This window comes from Schistocerca nitens, chromosome 7, assembly GCF_023898315.1.
Source record: "Schistocerca nitens isolate TAMUIC-IGC-003100 chromosome 7, iqSchNite1.1, whole genome shotgun sequence".
NCBI classification, from domain to species: Eukaryota; Metazoa; Arthropoda; class Insecta; order Orthoptera; family Acrididae; genus Schistocerca; species Schistocerca nitens.
This window is the reverse complement of record NC_064620.1, coordinates 224328637-224353352: the sequence shown is the minus strand read 5'-3', so window position 1 is coordinate 224353352 and position 24716 is coordinate 224328637. Positions and strand designations below refer to the sequence as shown.

Below are 24716 nucleotides of genomic sequence, written 5' to 3'. Positions count from 1 at the left end.
ATTTAGTATTGGACGGCAGTGTGGAGGGTAAAAATCATAGAGGGAGACCAAGAGATGAATACACTAAGCAATTTCAGAAGGATGTAGGTTGCAGTAGGTACTGGGAGATGAAGCTTGCACAGGATAGAGTAGCATGGAGAGCTGCATCAAACCAGTCTCAGGACTGAAGACCACAACAACAACAACAACAACAACAACATGTGCTTGATTACATTGGTATCTTTATTCTTCGTAGCAAATACTTATCTAGGACTTTAAATACTAAGTCCTATTTACAGTACGTTACTACTTGTCATGCAACTTTACAGCAAGCATGGAACTACTTTCCATGTGACCAACAGAAATTTCCAATCCTTGAATCCAGATAATTTATAGAAGGAAAGAAGTGTGCTTATAATTTTCTTTTGAATTACTCAGGATTGGAAACTCCTTTTTTTATGTTAGATGGGAATTTGTTGAATATCTTTGCACTAGAGTACATAATCCACTCCGAACCGTAGGCAAAGAGGCAGAGCCTGGATGAAAATTATGTTTGTGTCTTAGATTGAGTATTCGTGTTTCACAGTTCAACTGAAATTGATTTTTATCATCGGCAACAAAAATCATGAAGGACTAAATGAATTGCTAATTGAATTAAGAATTCCTGGATCCTTAAAATGGCCTTTGTGAGATGTGTGATTATTTAATTTACACAATATTCTTTCTGCTCATTTCTGCTGAATGAATGTTTTATTTACTTCAGGTGCTTGACCCCATAAGGTAATTTCATAAGACAATAGGGAATGAAACTATAAAAAATAAGTTATCAGGCCAAACAATGAGAGAGACTTCTAAGTGCAAAACACACTGAACTAAGCTTGATTACCTTCATGTTGGCTCCATTTTAATTTGTTATCCTACTGGATCCTGAGGAATTCTACGCAGTGTGTTTCATTTAATGCATAACCAATCTTTCCTTACTTGTGCTGCAATGTCTGAAATTGAATAAATGAATCTTTACCAGATTAAGGTTAAAGTACAAACTTTATATTGCACTCCGTATTATTATTATGTGCTATTATTTTCCAAGATTCTTCCCCAAAGATCCTAAATCACAGATAACATTGTTGAGCCCTGCACTTCTCTAAAAATCACTATAGTTTAAAAACAAAGATGATGTGACTTACCATACGAAAGCGCTGGCAGGTCGATAGACACACAAACAAACACAATCATACACACAAAATTCTGGCTTTCGCAACCAACAGTTGCTTCATCAGGAAAGAGGGAAGGAGAGGGAAAGACGAAAGGAAGTGGGTTTTAAGGGAGAGGGTAAGGAGTCATTCCAATCCCGGGAGTGGAAAGACTTACCTTAGGGGGAAAAAAGGACGGGTATACACTCGCGCACACACCCCCATATCCAACCACACATACACAGACACAAGCAGACATTTGTAAAGGCAAAGAGATTCGGCAGAGATGTCAGTCGAGGCAGAAGTACAGAGGCAAAGATGTTATTGAAACACAGGTGAGGTATGAGCGGCGGCAACTTGAAATTAGCGGAGGTTGAGGCCTGGTGGATAACGAGAAGAGAGGATATACTGAAGGGCAAGTTCCCATCTCCGGAGTTCTGACATGTTGGTGTTAGTGGGAAGTATCCAGATAACCCGGACTGTGTAACACTGTGCCAAGGTGTGCTGGCCGTGCATCAAGGCATGTTTAGCCACAGGGTGATCCTCATTACTAACAAACACTGTCTGCCTGTGTCCATTCATGCGAATGGACAATTTGTTGCTGGTCATTCCCACATAGAAAGCTTCACAGTGTAGGCAGGTCAGTTGGTAAATCACGTGGGTGCTTTCACACGTGGCTCTGCCTTTGATCGTGTACACCTTCCGAGTTACAGGACTGGAGTAGGTGGTGGGAGGGTGCATGGGACAGGTTTTACACCAGGGGCGGTTACAAGGATAGGAGCCAGAGGGTAGGGAAGGTGGTTTGGGGATTTCATAGGGATGAACTAACAGGTTACGAAGGTTAGGTGGACGGCGGACAGACACTCTTGGTGGAGTGGGGAGGATTTCATGACGGATGGATCTCATTTCAGGGCAGGATTTGAGGAAGTTGTATCCCTGCTGGAGAGCCACATTCAGAGTCTGATTCAGTCCCGGAAAGTATCCTGTTACAAGTGGGGCACTTTTGTGGTGGTTCTGTGGGAGGTTCTGGGTTTGAGGAGATGAGGAAGTGGCTCTGGTTATTTGCTTCTGTACCAGGTCGGGAGGGTAGTTGTGGGATGCGAAAGTTGTTTTCAGGTTGTTGGTGTAATGGTTCAGGAATTCCGGACTGGAGCAGATTCATTGGCCATGAAGACCTAGGCTGTAGGGAAGGGTCCGTTTGATGTGGAATGGGTGGCAGCTGTCATAATGGAGGTACTGTTGCTTGTTGGTGGGTTTGATGTGGACGGACGTGTGAAGCTGGTCATTGGACAGATGGAGGTCAACGTCAAGGAAAGTGGCATGGGATTTGGAGTAGGACCAGGTGAATCTGATGGAACCAAAGGGGTTGAGGTTGGAGAAGAAATTCTGGAGTTCTTCTTCACTGTGAGTCCAGATCATGAAGATGTCATCAATAAATCTGTACCAAACTTTGGGTTGGCATGCCTGGGTAACCAAGAAGGCTTCCTCTAAGCGACCCATGAATAGGTTGGCGTACGAGGGGGCCATCCTGGTACCCATGGCTGTTCCCTTTAATTGTTGGTATGTCTGGCCTTCAAAAGTGAAGAAGTTGTGGGTCAGGATGAAGCTGGCTAAGGTAATGAGGAAAGAGGTTTTAGGTAGGGTGGCAGGTGATTGGCGTGAAAGGAAGTGCTCCATCGCAGCGAGGCCCTGGACGTGCAGAATATTTGTGTATAATGAAGTGGCAGCAATGGTTACAAGGATGGTTTCCGGGGGTAACAGATTGGGTAAGGATTCCAGGCGTTCGAGAAAGTGGTTGGTGTCTTTGATGAAGGATGGGAGTCTGCATGTAATCACCACTGCTGAAGCCCAAGCTATCCGTGATCTGAAGGCTGACCGATCCATCGTCATTCTTCCGGCTGACAAGGCTTCCACGACCGTGGTACTTGATCGTCTTTAGTATGTGGCTGAGGGACTGCGTCAGCTTTCAGACAACACCACATACAAAGTTTGCTAAGGTAATCCCATTCCTGATGTCCAGGCGGAGCTTCAAGGAATCCTCAGAACCTTAGGCCCCCAACAAAACCTTTCACCTGACTCCATCAACCTCCTGACCCCACAGACACCCCGCACCCCTACCTTCTACCTTCTTCCTAAAATTCACAAACCCAATCATCCCGGCCGCCCCATTGGAGCTGGTTACCAAGCCCCCACAGAACATCTCTGCATACGTAGATCAACAACTTCAACCCATTACATGCAGTCTCCCATCCTTCATCAAAGACACCGACCACTTTCTCGAACGTGTGGAATCCTTACCCAGTTTGTTACCCCCAGAAACCATCCTTGTAACAATTGATGCCACTTCCTTTTTTTTTTTTTTTTTTTTTTTTTGTCATTAGTCTACTGACTGGTTTGATGCGGCCCAGCACGAATTCCTTTCCTGTGCTAACCTCTTCATCTCAGAGTAGCACTTGCAACCTACGTCCTCAGTTATTTGCTTGACGTATTCCAATCTCTGTCTTCCTCTACAGTTTTTGCCCTCTACAGCCCCCTCTAGTACCATGGAAGTCATTCCCTCATGTTTTAGCAGATGTCCTATCATCCTGTCCCTTCTCCTTATCAGTGTTTTCCACATATTCCTTTCCTCTCCGATTCTGCGTAGAACCTCCTCATTCCTTACCTTATCAGTCCACCTAATTTTCAACATTCATCTATAGCACCACATCTCAAATACTTCGATTCTCTTCTGTTCCGGTTTTCCCACAGTCCATGTTTCACTACCATACAATGCTGTACTCCAGACGTACATCCTCAGAAATTTCTTCCTCAAATTAAGGCCGGTATTTGATATTAGTAGACTTCTCTTGGCCAGAAATGCCTTTTTTGCCATAGCGAGTCTGCTTTTGATGTCCTCCTTGCTCCGTCTGTCATTGGTTATTTTACTGCCTAGGTAGCAGAATTCCTTAACTTCATTGACTTCGTGACCATCAATCCTGATGTTAAGTTTCTCGCTGTTCTCATTTCTACTACTCCTCATTACCTTCGTCTTTCTCCGATTTACTCTCAAACCATACTGTGTACTCATTAGACTGTACATTCCGTTCAGCAGATCATTTAATTCTTCTTCACTTTCACTCAGGATAGCAATGTCATCAGCGAATCGTATCATTGATATCCTTTCACCTTGTATTTTAATTCCACTACTGAACATTTCTTTTATTTCCATCATTGCTTCCTCGATGTACAGATTGAAGAGTAGGGGCGAAAGGCTACAGCCTTGTCTTACACCCTTCTTAATATGAGCACTTCGTTCTTGATCATCCACTCTTATTATTCCCTCTTGGTTGTTGTACATATTGTATATGACCCATCTCTCCCTATAACTTACCCCTACTTTTTTCAGAATCTCGAACAGCTTGCACCATTTTATATTTTCGAACGCTTTTTCCAGGTCGACAAATCCTATGAAAGTGTCTTGATTTTTCTTTAGCCTTGCTTCCATTATTAGCCGTAAGATTAAATTGCCTCTCTCGTCCCTTTACTTTTCCTAAAGCCAAACTGATCGTCACCTAGCGCATTCTCAATTTTCTTTTCCGTTCTTCTGTATATTATTCTTGTAAGCAGCTTTGATGCATGAGCTGTTAAGCTGATTGTGCGATAATTCTCACACTTGTCAGCTCTTACTGTCTTCGGAATTGTGTAGATGATGCTTTTCCGAAAGTCAGATGGTATGTCGCCAGACTCATATATTCTACACACCAACGTGAATAGTCGTTTTGTTGCCACTTCCCCCAATGATTTTAGAAATTCTGATGGAATGTTATCTATCCCTTCTGCCTTATTTGACTGTAAGTCCTCCAAAGCTCTTTTAAATTTCGATTCTAATACTGGATCCCCTATCTCTTCTAAATCGACTCCTGTTTCTTCTTCTATCACATCAGACAAATCTTCACCCTCATAGAGGCTTTCAATGTATTCTTTCCACCTATCTGCTCTCTCCTCTGCATTTAACAGTGGAATTCCCATTGCACTCTTAATGTTACCACCATTGCTTTTAATGTCAGCAAAGGTTGTTTTGACTTTCCTGTATGCTGAGTCTGTCTTTCCGACAATCATATCTTTTTCGATGTCTTCACATTTTTCCTGCAGCCATTTCTTCTTAGCTTCCCTGCACTTCCTATTTATTTCATTCCTCAGTGACTTGTACTTCTGTATTCCTGATTTTCCCGGAACATGTTTGTACTTCCTCCTTTCATCAATCAACTGAAGTATTTCTTCTGTTACCCATGGTTTCTTTGCAGCTACCTTCTTTGTACCTATGTTTTCCTTCCCATCTTCTGTGATGGCCCTTTTTAGAGATGTCCATTCCTCTTCAACTGTACTGCCTACTGCGCTATTCCTTATTGCTGTATCTATAGCGTTAGAGAACTTCAAATGTATCTCGTCATTCCTTAGTACTTCCGTATCCCACTTCTTTGCATATTGATTCTTCCTGACTAATGTCTCGAACTTCAGCCTACTCTTCATCACTACTATATTGTGATCTGAGTCTATATCTGCTCCTGGGTACGCCTTACAATCCAGTATCTGATTTCGGAATCTCTGTCTGACCATGATGTAATCTAATTGAAATCTTCCCGTATCTCCCGGCCTTTTCCAAATATACCTCCTCCTCTTGTGATTCTTGAACCGAGTATTCACTATTACTTGCTGAAACTTGTTACAGAACTCAATTAGTCTTTCTCCTCTTTCATTCCTTGTCCCAAGCCCATGTTCTCCTGTAATGTTTTCTTCTACTCCTTCCCCTACAACTGCATTCCAGTCGCCCATGACTATTAGATTTTCGTCCCCCTTTACATATTGCATTACCCTTTCAATATCCTCATACACTTTCTGTATCTGTTCATCTTCAGCTTGCGACGTCGGCATGTATACCTGAACTATCGTTGTCGGTGTTGGTCTGCTGTCAATTCTGATTAGAACAACCCGGTCACTGAACTGTTCACAGTAACACACCCTCTGCCCTACCTTCCTATTCATAACGAATCCTACACCTGTTATACCATTTTCTGCTGCTGTTGATATTACCCGATACTCATCTGACCAGAAATCCTTGTCTTCCTTCCACTTCACTTCACTGACCCCTACTATATCTAGATTGAGCCTTTGCATTTCCCTTTTCAGATTTTCTAGTTTCCCTACCACATTCAAGCTTCTGACATTTCACTACCCGACTCGTAGAACGTTATCCGTTTGTTGATTATTCAATCTTTTTCTCATGGTAACCTCCCCCTTGGCAGTCCCCTCCCGGAGATCCGAATGGGGTACTATTCCGGAATCTTTTGCCAATGGAGAGATCATCATGACACTTCTTCAATTACAGTACACATGTCCTGTGGATACACGTTACGTGTCTTTAATGCAGTGGTTTCCATTGCCTTCTGCATCCTCATGTCGTTGGTCATTGCTGATTCTTCCGCCTTTAGGGGCAATTTCCCACCCCTAGGACAAGAGAGTGCCCTGAACCTCTATCCGCTCCTCCGCCCTCTTTGACAAGGCCGTTGGCAGAATGAGGCTGACTTCTTATGCCGGAAGTCTTAGGCCGCCAGTGCTGATTATTTATCAAAATTTAGGCAGTGGCGGGGATCGAACCCAGGACCGAAGACATTTTGATTATGAATCAAAGATGCTACCCCTAGACCACTTCCTAATACACAAATATTCCGCACGTCCAGGGCCTCGCTGCGATTGAGCACTTCCTTTCACGCCGATCAACTGCCATCCTACCTAAAACCTCTTTCCTCATTACCACAACTTCTTCACTTTTGAAGGCCAGACATACCAACAATTAAAGGGAACAGCCATGGGTACCAGGATGGCCCCCTCGTACGCCAACCTATTCATGGGTCGCTTAGAGGAAGCCTTCTTGGTTACCCAGGCATGCCAACCCAAAGTTTGGTACAGATTTATTGATGACATCTTCATGATCTGGACTCACAGTGAAGAAGAACTCCAGAATTTCCTCTCCAACCTCAACTCCTTTGGTTCCATCAGATTCACCTGGTCCTACTCCAAATCCCATGCCACTTTCCTTGATGTTGACCTCCATCTGTCCAATGGCCAGCTTCACACGTTCGTCCACATCAAACCCACCAACAAGCAACAGTACCTCCATTATGACAGCTGCCACCCATTCCACATCAAACGGACCCTTCCCTACAGCCTAGGTCTTCATGGCAAACGAATTTGCTCCAGTCCGGAATCCCTGAACCATTGCACCAACAACCTGAAAATAGCTTTCGCATCCCGCAACTACCCTCCCGACCTGGTACAGAAGCAAATAACCAGAGCCACTTCCTCATCTCCTCAAACCCAGAACCTCCCACAGAACCACCACAAAAGTGCCCCACTTGTAACAGGATACTTTCCGGGACTGAATCAGACTCTGAATGTGGCTCTCCAGCAGGGATACAACTTCCTCAAATCCTGCCCTGAAATGAGATCCATCCGTCATGAAATCCTCCCCACTCCACCAAGAGTGTCTGTCCGCCGTCCACCTAACCTTCGTAACCTGTTAGTTCATCCCTATGAAATCCCCAAACCACCTTCCCTATCCTCTGGCTCCTATCCTTGTAACCGCCCCTGGTGTAAAACCTGTCCCATGCACCCTCCCACCACCTACTCCAGTCCTGTAACTCGGAAGGTGTACACGATCAAAGGCAGAGCCACGTGTGAAAGCACCCACGTGATTTACCAACTGACCTGCCTACACTGTGAAGCTTTCTATGTGGGAATGACCAGCAACAAATTGTCCATTCGCATGAATGGACACAGGCAGACAGTGTTTGTTGGTAATGAGGATCACCCTGTGGCTAAACATGCCTTGGTGCAAGGCCAGCACATCTTGGCACAGTGTTACACAGTCCGGGTTATCTGGATACTTCCCACTAACACCAACCTGTCAGAACTCCGGAGATGGGAACTTGCCCTTCAGTATATCCTCTCTTCTCGTTATCCACCAGGCCTCAACCTCCGCTAATTTCAAGTTGCCGCCGCTCATACCTCACCTGTGTTTCAACAACATCTTTGCCTCTGTACTTCTGCCTCGACTGACATCTCTGCCGAATCTCTTTGCCTTTACAAATGTCTGCTTGTGTCTGTGTATGTGTGGTTGGATATGGGTGTGTGTCCTTTTTTCCCCCTAAGGTAAGTCTTTCCGCTCCCGGGATTGGAATGACTCCTTACCCTCTCCCTTAAAACCCACATCCTTTCGTCTTTCCCTCTCCTTCCCTCTTTCCTGATGAAGCAACCGTTGGTTGCGAAAGCTGGAATTTTGTGTGTATGATTGTGTTTGTTTGTGTGTCTGTCGAGCTGCCAGCGCTTTCGTATGGTAAGCCACATCATCTTTGTTTTTAGATATATTTTTCCTGCGTGGAATGTTTCCCTCTATTATATTCATATCATTAATTACTATAGTTTGCATCACAGCAGAAGGCAGCTAAGTTTTTAAATGTTCTGCGCATCCCTGCTCTCCCCTCCCCTCTCTATTAATGCCTGGCAGCCACTGTGATTTACCCTCCATCGGATTTCTTTGCCCTGAACATTGCTGGACAATGATTAATCCTCTTATTGAGACCGCAGTATGACCATCTTTCACTGGCAGTGAAATTTTATTAACTGTTGTATGCGGTAACACTTTGTAATTCTTGGCAACATGGAAGACATTTTCCTTCCTCTTTACTGTTGTAACTCTTCTTTATTACAGTACTACTTTGCGCAGAGGTGGCTTTCAGTGTGACGTGTGCTGTAGTTGTGTTGTAATCACTTCCAAAAAGGTCTGTACAGGCCCTGACAGTTGCCGTTCGTGACTTGAACAAAGTATTACAATGTCTTCATGGTCTTCTTAAAACTTTTTGGGTTGTTTAAATGCTTTTGTTTCATCAGAGTGTTGATGTTATTGGAGACTGGTAGACAGAGACTATCATATTTGCAGCATTTCCTGTTTCTTTTCACTGATTTGGAAGGCTTCACTGTAAGTCAGTCTTCTGATTTAGCTGTAAAATTACAAAAACTAACTTAGCTGTTCTTTTTCCTGTATCTCATAGCAGTAGTGTCAGTCATTGCATGTCTAGAAGAGGCTAGTGACATTCCTTTTGTTATGTGTTTCACAACATCTAATTTGAAAACAATGATGACATTATTCACACTGATTTCTATATCTGACAACTCTGTGGCCGTTTGCACTTTGTCTGTCAAGTTTTGCTGAAGCTATTTGGTTAAAACTCTTTGGGATAGTGAATTCACGTATACAGATGGTGGCAGTATCAGGTAAATGAGGTTTAAAAGGGCAGTGCATTGGCGGGTCTCTCATTTGTACTCGGGTGATTCATGTGAAAGGTTTCTGATGTGATTATGGTTGCTCAACAGGAACTGACAGACTTTGAATATGGATTGGTAGTTGGAACTAGACACATGGGACATTCCATTTTGGAAATCGTTGGGGATTTCAGTATTCTAAGGTCCACAGTGTCAAGAGTGTGCCGAGAATACCACATTTCAGGCATTACGTTTCACCACAGACAACGCATTGGCCAATGACCTTCATTTAAGGATTGAGAGCAGCAGCATTTGCATAGAGTTGATAACAGACAAGAGACACTGACTGAAATAACCTTATAAAATAGTGTGGGTTGTGTGACGAACATATGCGTTTGGACAGAGCTGCAAAGTTTGGCATTAATGGGCTATGGCAGCAGGTGACTGCAAGTGCCTTTGCCAACAGCATGGCATCATGTTCAGTGCCTATACTGGGCTTGTGACCATATCAGTTGGACCCTAAGTGACTGGAAAACTGTGGAATGGTGAGATGAGTCCCAATTTCAGGTGGTAAGAACTGATGGTAAGGTTTGAGTGTAGCGCAGACCCCCCCCCCCCCCCCCCACACACACACACACACAAAGCCATCAACCTGAGTTGTTAACAAGGCACTGTGTATTTTGGTGGTGGCTCTATAATGGTGTGGGATGTGTTTACATGGACTGGTACAACTGAGCACATCATTAGCAGGAAATGGTTATGTTTGCCTACTAGGAGAAAATTTGCAGCAGTTCATGGATTCCATGTTACCAAACAATGATGGAATTTTTATGGATGAAAATGCGCCATGTTACCGGGCCACAGTCGGTTTGAAGAACATTCTGGACAATTGGAGTGAATGATATGGCCACCCAGAGTGCTAGACATGAATACCATCGAACATTTATGTGACATAACCGATAGGTCAGCTTGTGCATAAAATCTTGCACTGGCAACATTTCCACAATTATGGATGGTTATAGGAGCAGCATGGCTCAGTATTTGTGCAAGGTATTTCCAACGACTTGTTGAGTCCATGCCACATCACGTTTCTGCACTACCCTGGGCAAAAGGAGGTCTGACACAACGTTAGGACCTTTGTCACATCAGTGTAGGTTTGTAAATGAGAATTATTTAGCAATAGTTCTTTTATGTAATTTAAATGTAGCCTTTAAACTGAAATATTTTGTGTAATGAAATTTACTTGTGCAAGTCCATGAAAATTATTCATGAAGAGTTAATTTATATATGAAAGAGGATTTGAATTATTTATTATAAAAAATTTATGTATGAAGACATTTAAGTATTTACAAAGAAGCAACATTTCCAGTGGAATTTACCATCTGGAAGAAAATAAACAGCATAATATTGTAGACTTGTGTAAATTATAAAATTTTCATATGAATATAATAGAGGGAAACATTCCAAGTGGGAAAAATATATCTAAAAAACAAAGATGATGTAACTTACCAAACAAAAGCGTTGGTACGTTGATAGAGACAATAACGAACACACACACAAAATTCAAGCTTTCGCAATCCACAGTTGCTTCATCAGAAAAGAGGGAAAGATGAAAGGATGTGGGTTTTAAGGGAGAGGGTAAGGAGTCATTCCAGTCCTGGGAGCGGAAAGACTTGCCTTAGGGGGAAAAAAGGACAGGTATACACTCGCGCGCACACACACACATATCCATCCGCACATATACAGACACAGGCAGACTTATGTAAAGACAAAGAGGTTGGGCCCTCTTTGTCTTTACATATGTCTGCCTGTGTCTGTATATGTGCGGATGGATATGTGTGTGTGTGCCCGAGTGTATACTTATCCTTTTTTCCCCTTAAGGTAAGTCTTTCCACTCCCGGGATTGGAATGACTCCTTACCCTCTCCCTTAAAACCCACATCCTTTCGTCTTTCCCTCTCCTTCCCTCTTTCCTGATGAAGCAATCGTGGGTTGCGAAAGCTTGAATTTTGTGTGTGTGTTTGTGTTTGTTATTGTCTCTATCAACGTACCAACGCTTTCGTTTGGTAAGTTACATCATCTTGGTTTTTAGATATATTATAAAATTTTCATGTAGTCATATCACTTTATAAAGGGACACCATGAGGTATAGTTCTAGGCAACTCGGAGGTTGTGTGGACTGTATGCCAAGTTAAGGAAAGGAGTGAGTTTTATGAGGAAGACATTGTGGAGCAGATTATTATAAGTATCCATAAAGAGTTCCAGTAAGGCCGAAAAATATACTGCCTGCTTGCAGGTTCAGAGGTCAGGTGAAGCAAAGTTTCTCACATATAAGAAGATTGCAAGAAGTGCCCTTTCTCCTATATAGTAACGAAGGACGCTTTGATTCCAAAAATGGAGAATACAAGAACACCTTCTTCTCAGTAATTTTGGGATTTCCCCAGTGTGATTAATGGTGTGGTGCTGAGTGTTCAGTCATGTTATTGTTTCCATGTTTCACATAAAATAGAAACAACTACTCAGCTGAACACATGGAAGTACACCATTGCAGAAACATTTAATAATTAAACTTCACGAATCACATTTTTCTGATGTTGCTTCTTATGTCATGGAATTTTGTTGTTAATTGATTTTTCTTTGTGTCCAGGTTCTGTGTTAAATGCTAAATTTTGTTGTTGTTCCATAATTTTTTTTTCCTTGTAGGCTGACAATGACCTGAACGAGCTCAAACCTCTTTTGGAAGGCTCTTCTCAGTGTCTTGTGGTGAGTAAATGTGCCTTTACATCCTAATAATTTTAAATTAATTTTGAAATTTTGTATGTTCATTTACCTGTGGTATGTTTGGATGTGAAAAGTAAATCAGTATGTTAAAAAAGGAGCAGTTTTAATATATTTGAGCTAAGGGATATACTAAAATGAGATGAAACATTTTTCTTGTGGAGCGTGGAAGACTAGATATAATGTATTTGGAATGGCAGATGAGATGGTAAAAGTCAGAAAAGCAAGAATTACTTGTACTATTGATGTGCAAGGAAGGAAGAAAGGAAGAGTAAAGAAGAAATGATACTATGAGAGGTTTTAAAGAAAAGAGAATAGAGGATTGTTTAAAAACAGTTGTTAGAAAACAAGAGGATTTGAAGAGAAATTAGTATATGAAAGAACTGGTACTTAACAGAAAAAAAGTGGAGAAAGTTTTATGGGTGACCAAAGCTGCTCATGAACTTTGGGTTGTGTGATAAGTACATTGCCCAATAAAACAAGTTAAGCACCCAGAAGGGGAGGAGGAAATGATATGAAACTTCACAAGTTGAGAGGGTATGTGACATTATTTCAGTGATTACATTGTTGAAAAAATTTACGAATAACTTGGCCGTATAAGACCACTTATCAGTATGACGTTGCATCTCCTGTGGCTGGAATGCCTACACTGATTCACTTAGGAAGCTGTTGTATTCTCTTGTGAGGCAAAGTGGTTCATAGTTGTAAATGCCCCTTGATATCCTGGATATTGGCATTTGGTTGGAGTTGACGTCTGAGCTGATTCCACAAATGTTTTATTAGGAACAGATATAGGGATCTTGCTGACCACGGAAGTACTTCACCACACCTGCCAGGTGTGAACGAGTATGGTCCTGCCGAAAAATGACACCAGAAAACTGTCATATGAGAGGTAACCCATGGAGATGCAGCATGTCCCTCACATACTGTTTTGCCATCAGAGGTCCCTCAATCGCTACCAGTTGTGACCTGTGCCTCTCCAAAACATTGGAAGATTGGTACTTCTCCCCATGTCATCACCACACTCACCAACAGTGGTCAACCGATGTAGAGCAGAATCTTGCTGTATCACTGAATACATTGCAGTGCCATTCGTTAGCAGTCCACGCTTCTTAGTCAACACACCATTCTAAACACAGCCATTTGTGTTGTGGTGTTATTGGCAGCATAGGTTTTTGAGGTAGTTCTCTAGTCCAGCTACTGCTAGTCTCTGACCAGTTGCGTGGGATGATACAGAATGTTGCATGGAGTTTATTACTTGGTCTTGGATTGCAGGTGCAGATGTGAAGGAAAGGATTATGATGTGCTTGGTGCACAATATGGCGATCGCACTTGTGGCAGTCAGATGTGGTTGACTGGAACTTTGATGATGAGTATGCCTGCCCTCACATTCCCATGCAGTCCATCAGCTGACTTTCAAATCCAAATGCTCCACAGATCTCTATAATGTTCAATTCAACCAACCGTCCAAGTGGAGACCCCACAGTGAGGCACCTTTCAAACTCCTTCAGGTGCTGATAATGTTGTCCCACAGGAGCATATAGTGTTTTCATGTTTTTCACAGTGATCACTCAACATATAATGCTGTTCATACCCTCTACATACTCTACCAGACCTGGTAACAATACTAAACATCAAAAACACTAATGTACTCTGGTGGCTATTCTGCCTGTAACTGAGAACTACAAACTTTCATCATTTGCATCTCCGCCAGTCATCATTTACATATCTGTCAGCGGTTTGTTCGTGTGCAAAGTTACATTGACATCTGACCGTGTCTTGGGTGCTTCACTTTTTTTTTTTTCTCTGTATATGCCTTGGCAAACATATCCATTATCCAGGAAGGCTACCAGAATATGAATATATCTAATACAAAACACCATTTGCCAAATACTTGGTGATTTTTAGGGTATACATTTAAATTGGGGTTCTTTTAATGTAAGCCATGTTAGCAACAGTAAACAGTATGAATGACATCTCAGATCTCTCTGTCTATTTTAGAGTATTCTTTTTTGTACTTTTCAAAGAGCCTTTCTTATTTTTGTTGCATCTTTTTAAAACTGATAAATGTTTCAATATACAGGCAAAATAAATTGTGTTTTTGAAAGAAAAGTAAGATGAAAATATTATAAGAGATGTGAATTTTTGTTTTTCTTAAAGAATCTGTATTTATTAATCAACTTCAATTTTTTACCCTTTAAAGTAATCCATCTCAGATATAATACACTTTTGGTGGAAGCACTTCTGGCACTAACTTTTCGTTATGGTGTTCAGCTTCTTCAGCAATTCTGTTTTTATTTCAACGGTGGTGGCAACCTATGTCCAGTGGAACAATGGACGAGTCAACATAACCCTTTTTTTGTCAAATTTGTGAACAAGAGTTGAGGTGTGAGCAGGAACATTATCGAGTTACAGTTACCACTAATGGTTTTGCCACTATTCTGGTCATTTTCTTCATGTAAAGGGTGCATAATTTCCAGGTAGTATTCCTCATTGACCATACAACCATAAGGCAGGAATTCATGATACACTGTCTCTTTGTAATTGAAGAAAACAAGAGAACAACTTTCACTTGTGAGCAAACTTGTCAAATTTCTAAGAGTCTTGCTCTTAGGGCAGTTTCAATTGGGATGATTGGGCCTTTGTTTTGACATCATACCTGTATACCAATGTTTCATGACCTTCTGTTGAAGCTCTGTATTGTTGTCAGCTTTATTCAGCAATTGCTGAGCAGTGTTTATCTGACATTTAACAATATCAGAAGAAACTTTGCTATTACATGTTTCATGTCCAAAACATCCAAAAAAATTGCTTGGCATTGTGCCAAAGGATATGCTGGGATCAGCAGCAGCCCCTCTGATGGTGATTTTTTGGAACCATTTTCTTCACATGTTCCACATTCTCGATGGTAATTGATGTGCTAGGCCGTCCAGGGTTGTCGTTGTCTTCAAAGTCTTCTCAATCCTCTTCGAAATGTTTATACCACTCGTAAACTCTTGTCTTATTCATAGTAGATTGCCAAAAGCCACAGTCAACATTTAAAATGCAGTGCTGCCTTTTATTCCACTTTTCTAGCAAAATTTAATGTGAATTCTTTGATCCATCTTTTTCAAATGTAATAATTTGCTGATCACTTGAAAACATATAACCTATTTGATTGTCAACAATAAACTAAATATTCAAAATAGCTGCAAATGCAAACCTATATCAGGAACGTGTCTACCAACAATATGATAAAAATTGAAAATTGGATGTATAAAGCCTGCAATCACACCTTGTATATGATTATAACCAAGTGAATAGTGAAAAGTGGACACTTCTAAAGACACGATGCAAAATACTGTCATTATGTGGGTTGACAGTAGACATCAGTAAATGCAGTCTTCAAAAGGTACTATGCTGTGAACTGATAAGCTACCACATATTGACCATGAAAGGTCCGAGTCCATAGCACTTGTATTTGATGTTATAAAGCCTTGTTCTGTTGTTAAATATCATATAAGATTGTAACACATTGTAGACATGACAGGATTACGTTGATGACCACAGTGTATGCAATTAATTGCATATCAGTGACGTACTGTATGCAATATGTGCATTTTCTATGTTAGATATCACTACTAATGCTGCCATCTCTTCACACTTGTATGCCAACAGTTGATGCAGCAACCTTCTGCAGCCCTGTCTACTATGATCTCTTAATAAATGTCTTTTGTGACATAGGTTTGAAATTAGCGTTATATGAGCTGGAAAGTCAAAAGGTATAAGCTGCTTTCCTGCGTTGGTGGAAGGCGTCCAATGAAGGTGCTCTCGCTCATCACCCTGTGCCACCATATTAACTGAGTAATCTTTGACAATCACTGCGAGACTGTAACTTATGTTAGGGTCACATGATGCACACAGGACGATAGGTAGGACCATCAGGAACTTTGCTGTTAGCTTGGCTCTGAACAAGGACGCCACTTGCCAGGCTTCCTGCCATCCTCCTCAGCTGTACAGTCCACTTCCAGTTAGCAATGGGACATCCTACTGGTTTTAAAAATTGATTGACAAGTTGATTGTTTTTTGTTCCATTGGTTTTTCTCTGTCAGATAAAACTACTGAGTGAAATTAGTCTGTTAAGCCATGTCAGCTATATGAATGTTTTCACTCACTCTCTGGGTTTGAGTGGCTACACTTAATGTGAGACAACTGAGTGTCACAATTCTCTGACAGTTACATCAGTTATACAAATGTTTTCACCCACTCTGTAATTTTTAATGTTTCCATTTGCGTACTTTTCCAGCCTTGTCAATTATACATGTACCATGTCTAGGGTTGTTAACTTTTTTAGAGTGACAAATAATACTATTATTTCAACGAGAGAGGAATAAAAATTATATTTTTCTAAAAAAAATTAGTATTTTCAAAATTTGTGTTTTCTTACTTAATTACAATTTATTTGTACTTCTGGCATTGGTTGATTTCAAAATGTTAATAACTTATGCTTCATTATAAATTTGTGTTTAAATAAATGAACAGTTACTTTTTTATTTAAATTTATTGAAGCTTTCTCTGTGTGCCCACTGGTTTGCTCGCATCACCAATACTTCTATTTGGTTAATGCTGAGGTGACGTAAACAGAAGGCATATAAAATACGATTTCTTTAATTGTTTCGTGACTTAATCACTTGCATTTTAAGCACATATTTTCACTCGTCGGGATATTTTAATGAGAAATTTGTGTCATCATGTGTCAATTTTTTTGTAATTTCTTTAATTAACACAATTTCAGAATATGAATCATTCATACAGATACTGTGTATCGTGTAGAATTTATCTGGATGGTAACTTTTTATACAGTCATATGATTTCTTCCATTTCTATGCCTCTGAGCATTTCAGGACTTTGATGCAAACACGAAGTTCACTGTTACACTAATGCCTATTTAGACACAGGAACTTAAAGCTATTTATTGGTACTTAATAAAAAACAAATATTGGAACAATAATAACAGTGATGACAGGCAATAATAAAGTTCTGTCAAAAATAATGATCTAACAGTACCAAAACAATCAAAAGGTTCCACCTCAGAACTGAATGCGCCATGGAGACTCCAGGTGTCACTCAAAGTGGTTCACATTGATGACTAGAGATAGGCTTAACTATGAAATTGAAGTACAAATGCGTGAATGTCAGCAGTACTTCTTCTTGGCCATGAAATGCTATACATGCTATTTTTCAAAGGTCATAAAATATAAACATGTTTGTGTGTGCGGGTATGATTTTTATCTATACAGCCAGTAATGTAACTTTCCCCATAATGTTATTTACCTTTCATACAAATAAATTGCTGAATGAATGTGAGGCTGGATGCAAATGATTTTTAATTAATAGACATGTTTCAGTAAAACAGATTACTAGCAATTGCTAAAATTTAACAATGTTCCTTTCATCTTCACATATACCTAAGGGAACTTTCATACTCAACTTTGTACTCCTAATAACACACCAGCTTAACAAGTTACGTGTTAATTGCATCTGGAACAACTTAATCCACAACAGTATATTAATCATATGAATATAATAGAAAGAAACATTCCACATGGGGAAAATATATATAAAAATCAAAGATGCTGTGACTTACTAAACGGGAAAGCGCTGGTAAATAGACACAATAAAACACACACACACACACACACACACACACACGCACGTTTCAAGCTTTCACAACCCAAGGTTGCTTCATCAGGAAAGAGGGAAGGAGAGGGAAAGACGAAAGGATGTAGGTTTTAAGGGAGAGGGTAAGGAGTCATTCCAATCCCGGGAGCGGAAAGACTTAACCTCAGGGGGAAAAAAGGACAGGTACACACACACACACACACACACACACACACACATCCATCTGCACATATACGTGGTGTTATATGTGCGGATGGATATGTGTGTGTATACCCTTCCTTTTTTTCCCCCTGAGGTAAGTCTTTCCACTCCTGGGATTGGAATGATTCCTTACCCTCTCCCTTAAAATCCACATTCTTTCGTCTTTCCCTCTCCTTCCCTCTTTCCTGATGAAGCAACCTTGGGTTGCGTAAGCTTGAAATTTGTGTGTGTGTTTTTTATTGTGTCTATCTATCAGTGCTTCCCTGTTTGGTAAGTCACAGCATCTTTGTTTTTCTTTTATACAGTATATTAATCAGTTTTAAATGATGAAAAGATGAATTAATATATTTTATATTTAGTTAAATGAATAAGTATAACACATATATTAACCTTTGCATATCCCCTGAGATGCCTTCGTGTCCCCAAGAGTAGAGCTATGCTCTAGGGGTGTGTATATCCCAGTTTTATCTCAGTCCTTTATTTAAACTAATGAAAATACTAAAGACTGGTGCACTCAGAGCAGTGAATGGACAGCTCAGTCAACCAAAATACTAAAGAGTGGTTTCAGTTGAAAGAACGAATACATGGTTCAACTGACAAGAAAACTATAGACTGGTTTTACCTGAAAAGAAAAAAAAATGAATAATTCAGTTAATATGGACTGTGTGCACTGTTTTCTTTCAGTTGCCCCATAGGCTGCTTTCACTCAGGAAAACTGAATGAATGATGATCCAATGATATGTAAAACTACAACTGCCTAAATCAGTTGTTTTCATTTGGTTGGTCCTGTAGATGTGTCTCACTCAAAAGAATGAAAGAAAAATTCAACCAGTATGTAAACTATAATTGAATGAGTTGATAGTTTTTCAGCAGCTGACTGAATTGGTAAATCTCATTCAGTTGTCACTCCCACTACCCATGGTGGTATAGCAAAATATTCAGCTGTTGACAGTATAATGTAACTGTATAGATTAAAAACCTACACACCAAGTGAGGGCAGGAGAAAACACACACACAAAAAGGTTTAACTCATGCAAGCCTTCAGAGCTAGTGGCACCTTCTTCCGGCAGAAGAGTTGCAGGGGAAAGAAAAGAGGTGAAGAAAAAGAACTGGAGAGCTTTAGGAAAAGTGTACAGTTCAGAGAAGTCAACCAGAACCCCAGGTCATGAACCCCAGGTCGTGGAAGTCTTAGCGGACAGGATGAGAAGGAAAGACTGATTGTTGTGGACTAATAGGGACAACTTTCAGAGTTTTCTTTGAAACTCCATCAACCTTATAATAGCTTTTTTCATTTTTTATTTTTTAATATAATTGTATTATTGTCATGACCACCTCTGATTCACATAGCCGGTTATTTGGACAGCAGATGTTACATTTCTGTCATGTTAAGGCTGGTGGCTGTGCTCTGTCTTCGCGGTCTTCAGGACATTTTCTTTAAACAAGATGATGAGAGGTTACATGTTAGCTGTGGTCTCTTGACCCATCTTGATACAGTGTGTGTTTCATTGTTGGCCCGGCCATTACGTTTTCCAGATATCTCACCCACTGAAAACAGGTAATCATGGATTGCCAAGAGACTGGCATGACATCACTTGTCAGCCGTTACAGTTGATGGAGTTGGAGCAGTTTGGAATGATGTATCCATGTATGTCATCTAAGCTCAGTTTGATGTGATACCTACATCTGCATCTACATCTATACTTGGCAAATCCCCATAGAGTGCATGGCAGAGGGTACATCACATTGTACCAGTTACTACAGTTTCTTCCTGTTCCGTTCACATGTGGACTGTGGGAAGAATGATTGTTTAAATGAATCTGTGCATTCTTTAGTTAATCTATCCTTGTCCTCATGATCCCTCTGTAAGCACTACATAGAGGTTTGTAGTAGATTCCTAGACTCATCATTTAAAGCCGGTTCTTGAACTTTTGAAGTAGGTTTTCTCAGGAGAGAAAAGAGCCTGCCAGTTTAGTTTCTTCAGCATCTCTGTGATACTCTCCCATAGGTAAAACAAACTTGCGAGAATTTGTGCTACTCTTCTCTGTCTACATTCAATATCCCCTGTTAGACCTATTTGGTATGGGTGCCACACACTTGAACAGTATTCTAGAATTGGTCCACGAGTGATTTGTAAGCAGTCTCTTTTGTAAACTGATTGCATTTTCCCGGTATTCCACCAGTAAACCAAAGTCTGGTACCTGCTTTACCCATGACTAAGCCAACGCGATCATTCCCTATAAAGTGTTACACCCAGGTTTTTGTACAAGTTGGACGATTCCAGCTGCGACTCATTGATATTATCATTATGCGATACTATGTTTTTGCATTTTATGAAGTGTAAAATTTTACATTTCTGAAAATTTAAAGCAAGTTGCCAATCTTTGTACCAGTTTGAAATCTTATTGATATGTGACTAATTATTTATACAGCTTCTTTCAGACAGTACTTCCTTATAGATGATTGTATCATTTGCAAAAGCTTGAGGCTACTATTAATATTGTCCACAAAGTCATTAATATACAACATGAGGAGTAAGGGTCTACATCTGATGCTGACTCTCCATACAGGATAACATGTTGCATTGTTCCTACCAAAAAATCCTCAATTCAGACACCAGTTTCACTTGATATCCTACATGATCATACTTTGGACAACCCAGCTGAGATATAGCCTTGTTTATGCCAGAGATGACAAATATTCGGGTGATACAATACATTAGTATGATGTGCAGCCTATGATACATTGTTGCCATTTTCATTAGTGTTAAAGGCTTGGCATTAAATGTAAAGAATGCAAATTTGATTTTGTGTCAAAACATAAAAATATGGTTCTTGCATATTTTTATGTCAATTAAGTCCATTATTGATTTAACTGTGAAGAGAAAACATGTCACAATGTATGCTTCATCAGAGTTGAACATAAATGTACGATGGTTTTATACTATTTGTTACTGTCCGATACATTGTTTTCTCCTCAGAATTAGTTTGGGAATTTCACAGCCCATACTATCCAATATGATTGATACTCTCTACTGTGAACTATATCCTTTTGATTCTACAGGAGATGAAATTCCTACTGCTGGAGCAGAAGTATTTGGAGTTCCTCGAAGATGGCCGTGTCTTGGATGCATTGCACGTATTGCGCAATGAGCTCACCCCACTAAACCACAATACAGCACGTGTACACAAGCTCAGCAGGTGTGGCATTCTATACATGTTACATATTGAATATTATATTTACAATTGAATAAGTAAAATATTTTTGTGATTGGGTTAGAAAATATTATGTGCAGGATGATAAGGAGTAAAAAAGTCTTTAATTAGAGAGAAATTTTGCATAGGCTTGTGCACAGATTTACTTGATTTTAATTTTTACAGTCAGCTGTGCTTACACAAGACCTTATGACACCATGCCTCTCTTAATTTTGAATATAGGCTTTGTAATTTATATGCCCTAGGAGGTGCTTCACAACAATCTTCCAACACTTGTCAGTTCTGTTTTGTGACGTTACCTGCTACCTCCTCAATTTCCATACGGGGTTGAAATAGTAATGTATGAATGAAGTTTTTCAATACATTGTAGTAAGAGAATAATATTGTTTTTCATTAACATTGAATTTCCACTTTTGAAAATAAAAATTTTGTAGAACCAAAAGGAACCCCGTATTCTATCTTTTCCATGGATTGCTTAGAGAAGGCTTACTTGGAGGCTAGGAACCTATGGCATTATGCCTGGTCACAATATTTTGAGTTTCGTTTTATTACCTGTAAACAATGTGAAGTTAATTTAACTTCCTAGAGCACCTGATTTCATTTTTCATGTAATATTTTTCCAAATTCAAACAATGGAAACTCCAGATTGGAATATCAACTGTATTAGGAAAAAGATAGGTTGGTACTCACTGTAAAGATGACCCATTGAGTTACAGACAGGCATAACAAAAAGATTGCTATGCATTATCGCTTACGGCCAAAGACTTCTTCAGCAAAGAAAACATATACACATTCACACAAGCAAGCACACCTCAGGCACACATGACTGCAACTATCAGCAGCTTCGACTGGAATCTTTTTCGAAATTCCTCAGTGTAGCTTATAGCTATCTCTGTACTTTCGTGTAGGTCTAATCCACTAACAGAAATGCTTTCATTTTTGTTGACGTCAATAATTCCATGTTCATATGCTGATTCAGTCAGTCCACTGCTACCTACACTTCTCACACTGCATCAAACCATGAACTCTATCTCAAGTATGGAATACTTCAAGAAAGGAAGAAATATTGTGAGGCAAGAAATGTCATATCCATGTTAATGTGGAACCACAGTTGAGCTTTTTATTTCAGCTTGACTTCTGCTGTCAGTGAGAATAAGTGGGCACATAAATCATGTCTCTGCAGAAAATATACAATACCATTGGGTGTATCAGACGTCATTACAGATCAATCATAATCTAGATTCCTGTGTCAGTTTGTGGTTGCACTGGCATCTCCACAGATTCCATAACTTATTTTAACATAATGCAGATGGGATTTAATAATGTTGGAAAAGATAGAATGCTACTTACCCTAAAGAAGATGCTTTAAGTTGCAGACAAACACAGTTAAGAGACACTTGTATAAAGCTTTCAGCCACAGCCTCCATTAGCAAAAGAGAAAAACACATCAATCACACACATAAGCAAGCCCGCCTCTTGCACACACGGCCGCCAACTCTAGCATCTTTTGCTGATGAAGGCTGTGGCTGAAAGCTTTATGTAAATGTCTTTTAATTGTGCCTGTCTGCAACTTAATGTGTCTTCTTTACTGTAAGTAGCATAAGTAGCAATCTGTCTTTTCCTACCTGGAGTTTCTGTTGTTGCAAACGGGATTTAGCTACACAGCATGTGTTTGGCTCTCATGCCATGTCATAAATTAACTACTCTTCTTTTTCTGTCTCTTTAATCACTACTCCACCGCCCCCCCCCCTCCCCCACCCCCCTCCAAATCCACTTCATTTCTGCCATGTTCCACATCATAGTGTCTGTAAAATGTGTACCTAACCAACAGAGCCATAATTTTCCTATTATTCCCATTTAAATGATTTTTTCTTTTGTTTTTTTTCCATCTTTTATGACTTTTGCATTAATTGCTTCCTATTTTTTTTTGCCATTTCATCATCAGTGTTTGTTCCATCTTTGCATCTATTTTCAGTGTGTCCTTCTCTTGTATTTCTTTGACTCTTCTAAGTTCTCCAATTTTTAAATATCATTTGTTGCTAACATTTCATAGCTAATTTCCCTTGCGGCCCTTCCTTCTCTGTATCCCCTTCTTGGTTCTAATCACAAACTACCATGACTGAATATGTTGATTGACCATGTCAAGTATGTTTACTGTGCTAACAATAACCTTGTTTCTTTCCAGGTGTATAAAGTATGCTGCTTCATCTTTTGCTTTTCATGTAACAGGATTTCTGCAGAATTATAACAAAATACACGCTTGCCATGAACACAAAAGTTAATATATGAAACAACATTAAAGGTGGAAATAACAATATCATAACTGCAAACACTAATACTAATTACTGAAAGTCATTCAATTGCTGTAGTACTTTTTTATGATTTTCTCACTGTACAAGTGTTGCAGTTTTATTTTAAACAGGTACTTAGAAAATAATTGTAGCTTCTGCTTCTTTTGTTTGCTACAGAAGGAGCAGACTGGTCTGTTGCAGTCAGTATTTTAGTGTAAAGCTACTTCATTATACTTTTTATGTAACTTTTCACAAACATAGACATTTTCTACTTCTAGAAAGGCATGAAGTTTTTGGAGTTTTAAAAAATTGTTGAAATAGTTATATTGCCAGAATATTACAGCATTATTTGTTCACAGTATTTTAGTTACGATTGAGCAGTATAGCTATTAATTTGAAGAAAAAAGGCCAGAATTTGTGTTTCCTACATTAGACAAGGAAGTAAAAATACAATGTGTGTGTTTTTGTCGGAGAGTGCTTATAACACTATTTCTTTTCAGCTATATGATGTGTAGTGGCCGAGATGACCTGATGCAGAGGGCAGAATGGGATGGGAAAGGAATGAAGTCACGCCAACAGCTAATGGACAAGCTTCAAGGGTTCCTGCCTCCATCAATAATGCTGCCACCACGGAGGTAAAATGCTTGATCTCTTTATTGAACTGCCTTGAAACTGCATTGTAGTTTTGTGTAACAAATCACTGTTTCCCATCATTTCCTTACTAAATACCTGCATGCACACTAATATTGAGCATGAAATGTTGCTTTTTGCGTGAGTTTCTGCTCCAAATGACGATAAGCAAAACAAACTATCATAACCAAAAATGCCTAATGATGCGTAATGCTTCACAAACCAGTATAAGCAACCAAACTTCAAAGATTAGTGATGTCAGCTGAAGTAGTTAGACCTGTTGACATTCCACTTAACTTAATGCTGCTGTGATGTGATTTATCATCAATTCTAATGTGTATTAAAAAAAAAAAAAAACTAGGCATTTTAGTTATGAGCTTTTATGATCTCGTACTTGATGGAAATGAGTGAGTAGTTGCTAAAAGCCTAAATAAATAAATAAAACTCATATACTCTTTGTATATGATCTGTGGA

General features: G+C 39.8%; 1 protein-coding gene across 1 annotated transcript in view; it reads left to right on the top strand.

The window, feature by feature from the left end:
* Positions 1-24716, top strand: part of LOC126195399 (WD repeat-containing protein 26) — a 161331-nt gene that overhangs the window by 15057 nt on the left and 121558 nt on the right. Inside the window, exons 3-5 of the mRNA XM_049933993.1 lie at positions 12173-12232; positions 21170-21306; positions 24113-24247. Of these exons, the coding sequence (XP_049789950.1) occupies positions 12173-12232; positions 21170-21306; positions 24113-24247 (332 nt within the window). The remainder of the gene's footprint in view (positions 1-12172; positions 12233-21169; positions 21307-24112; positions 24248-24716) is intronic.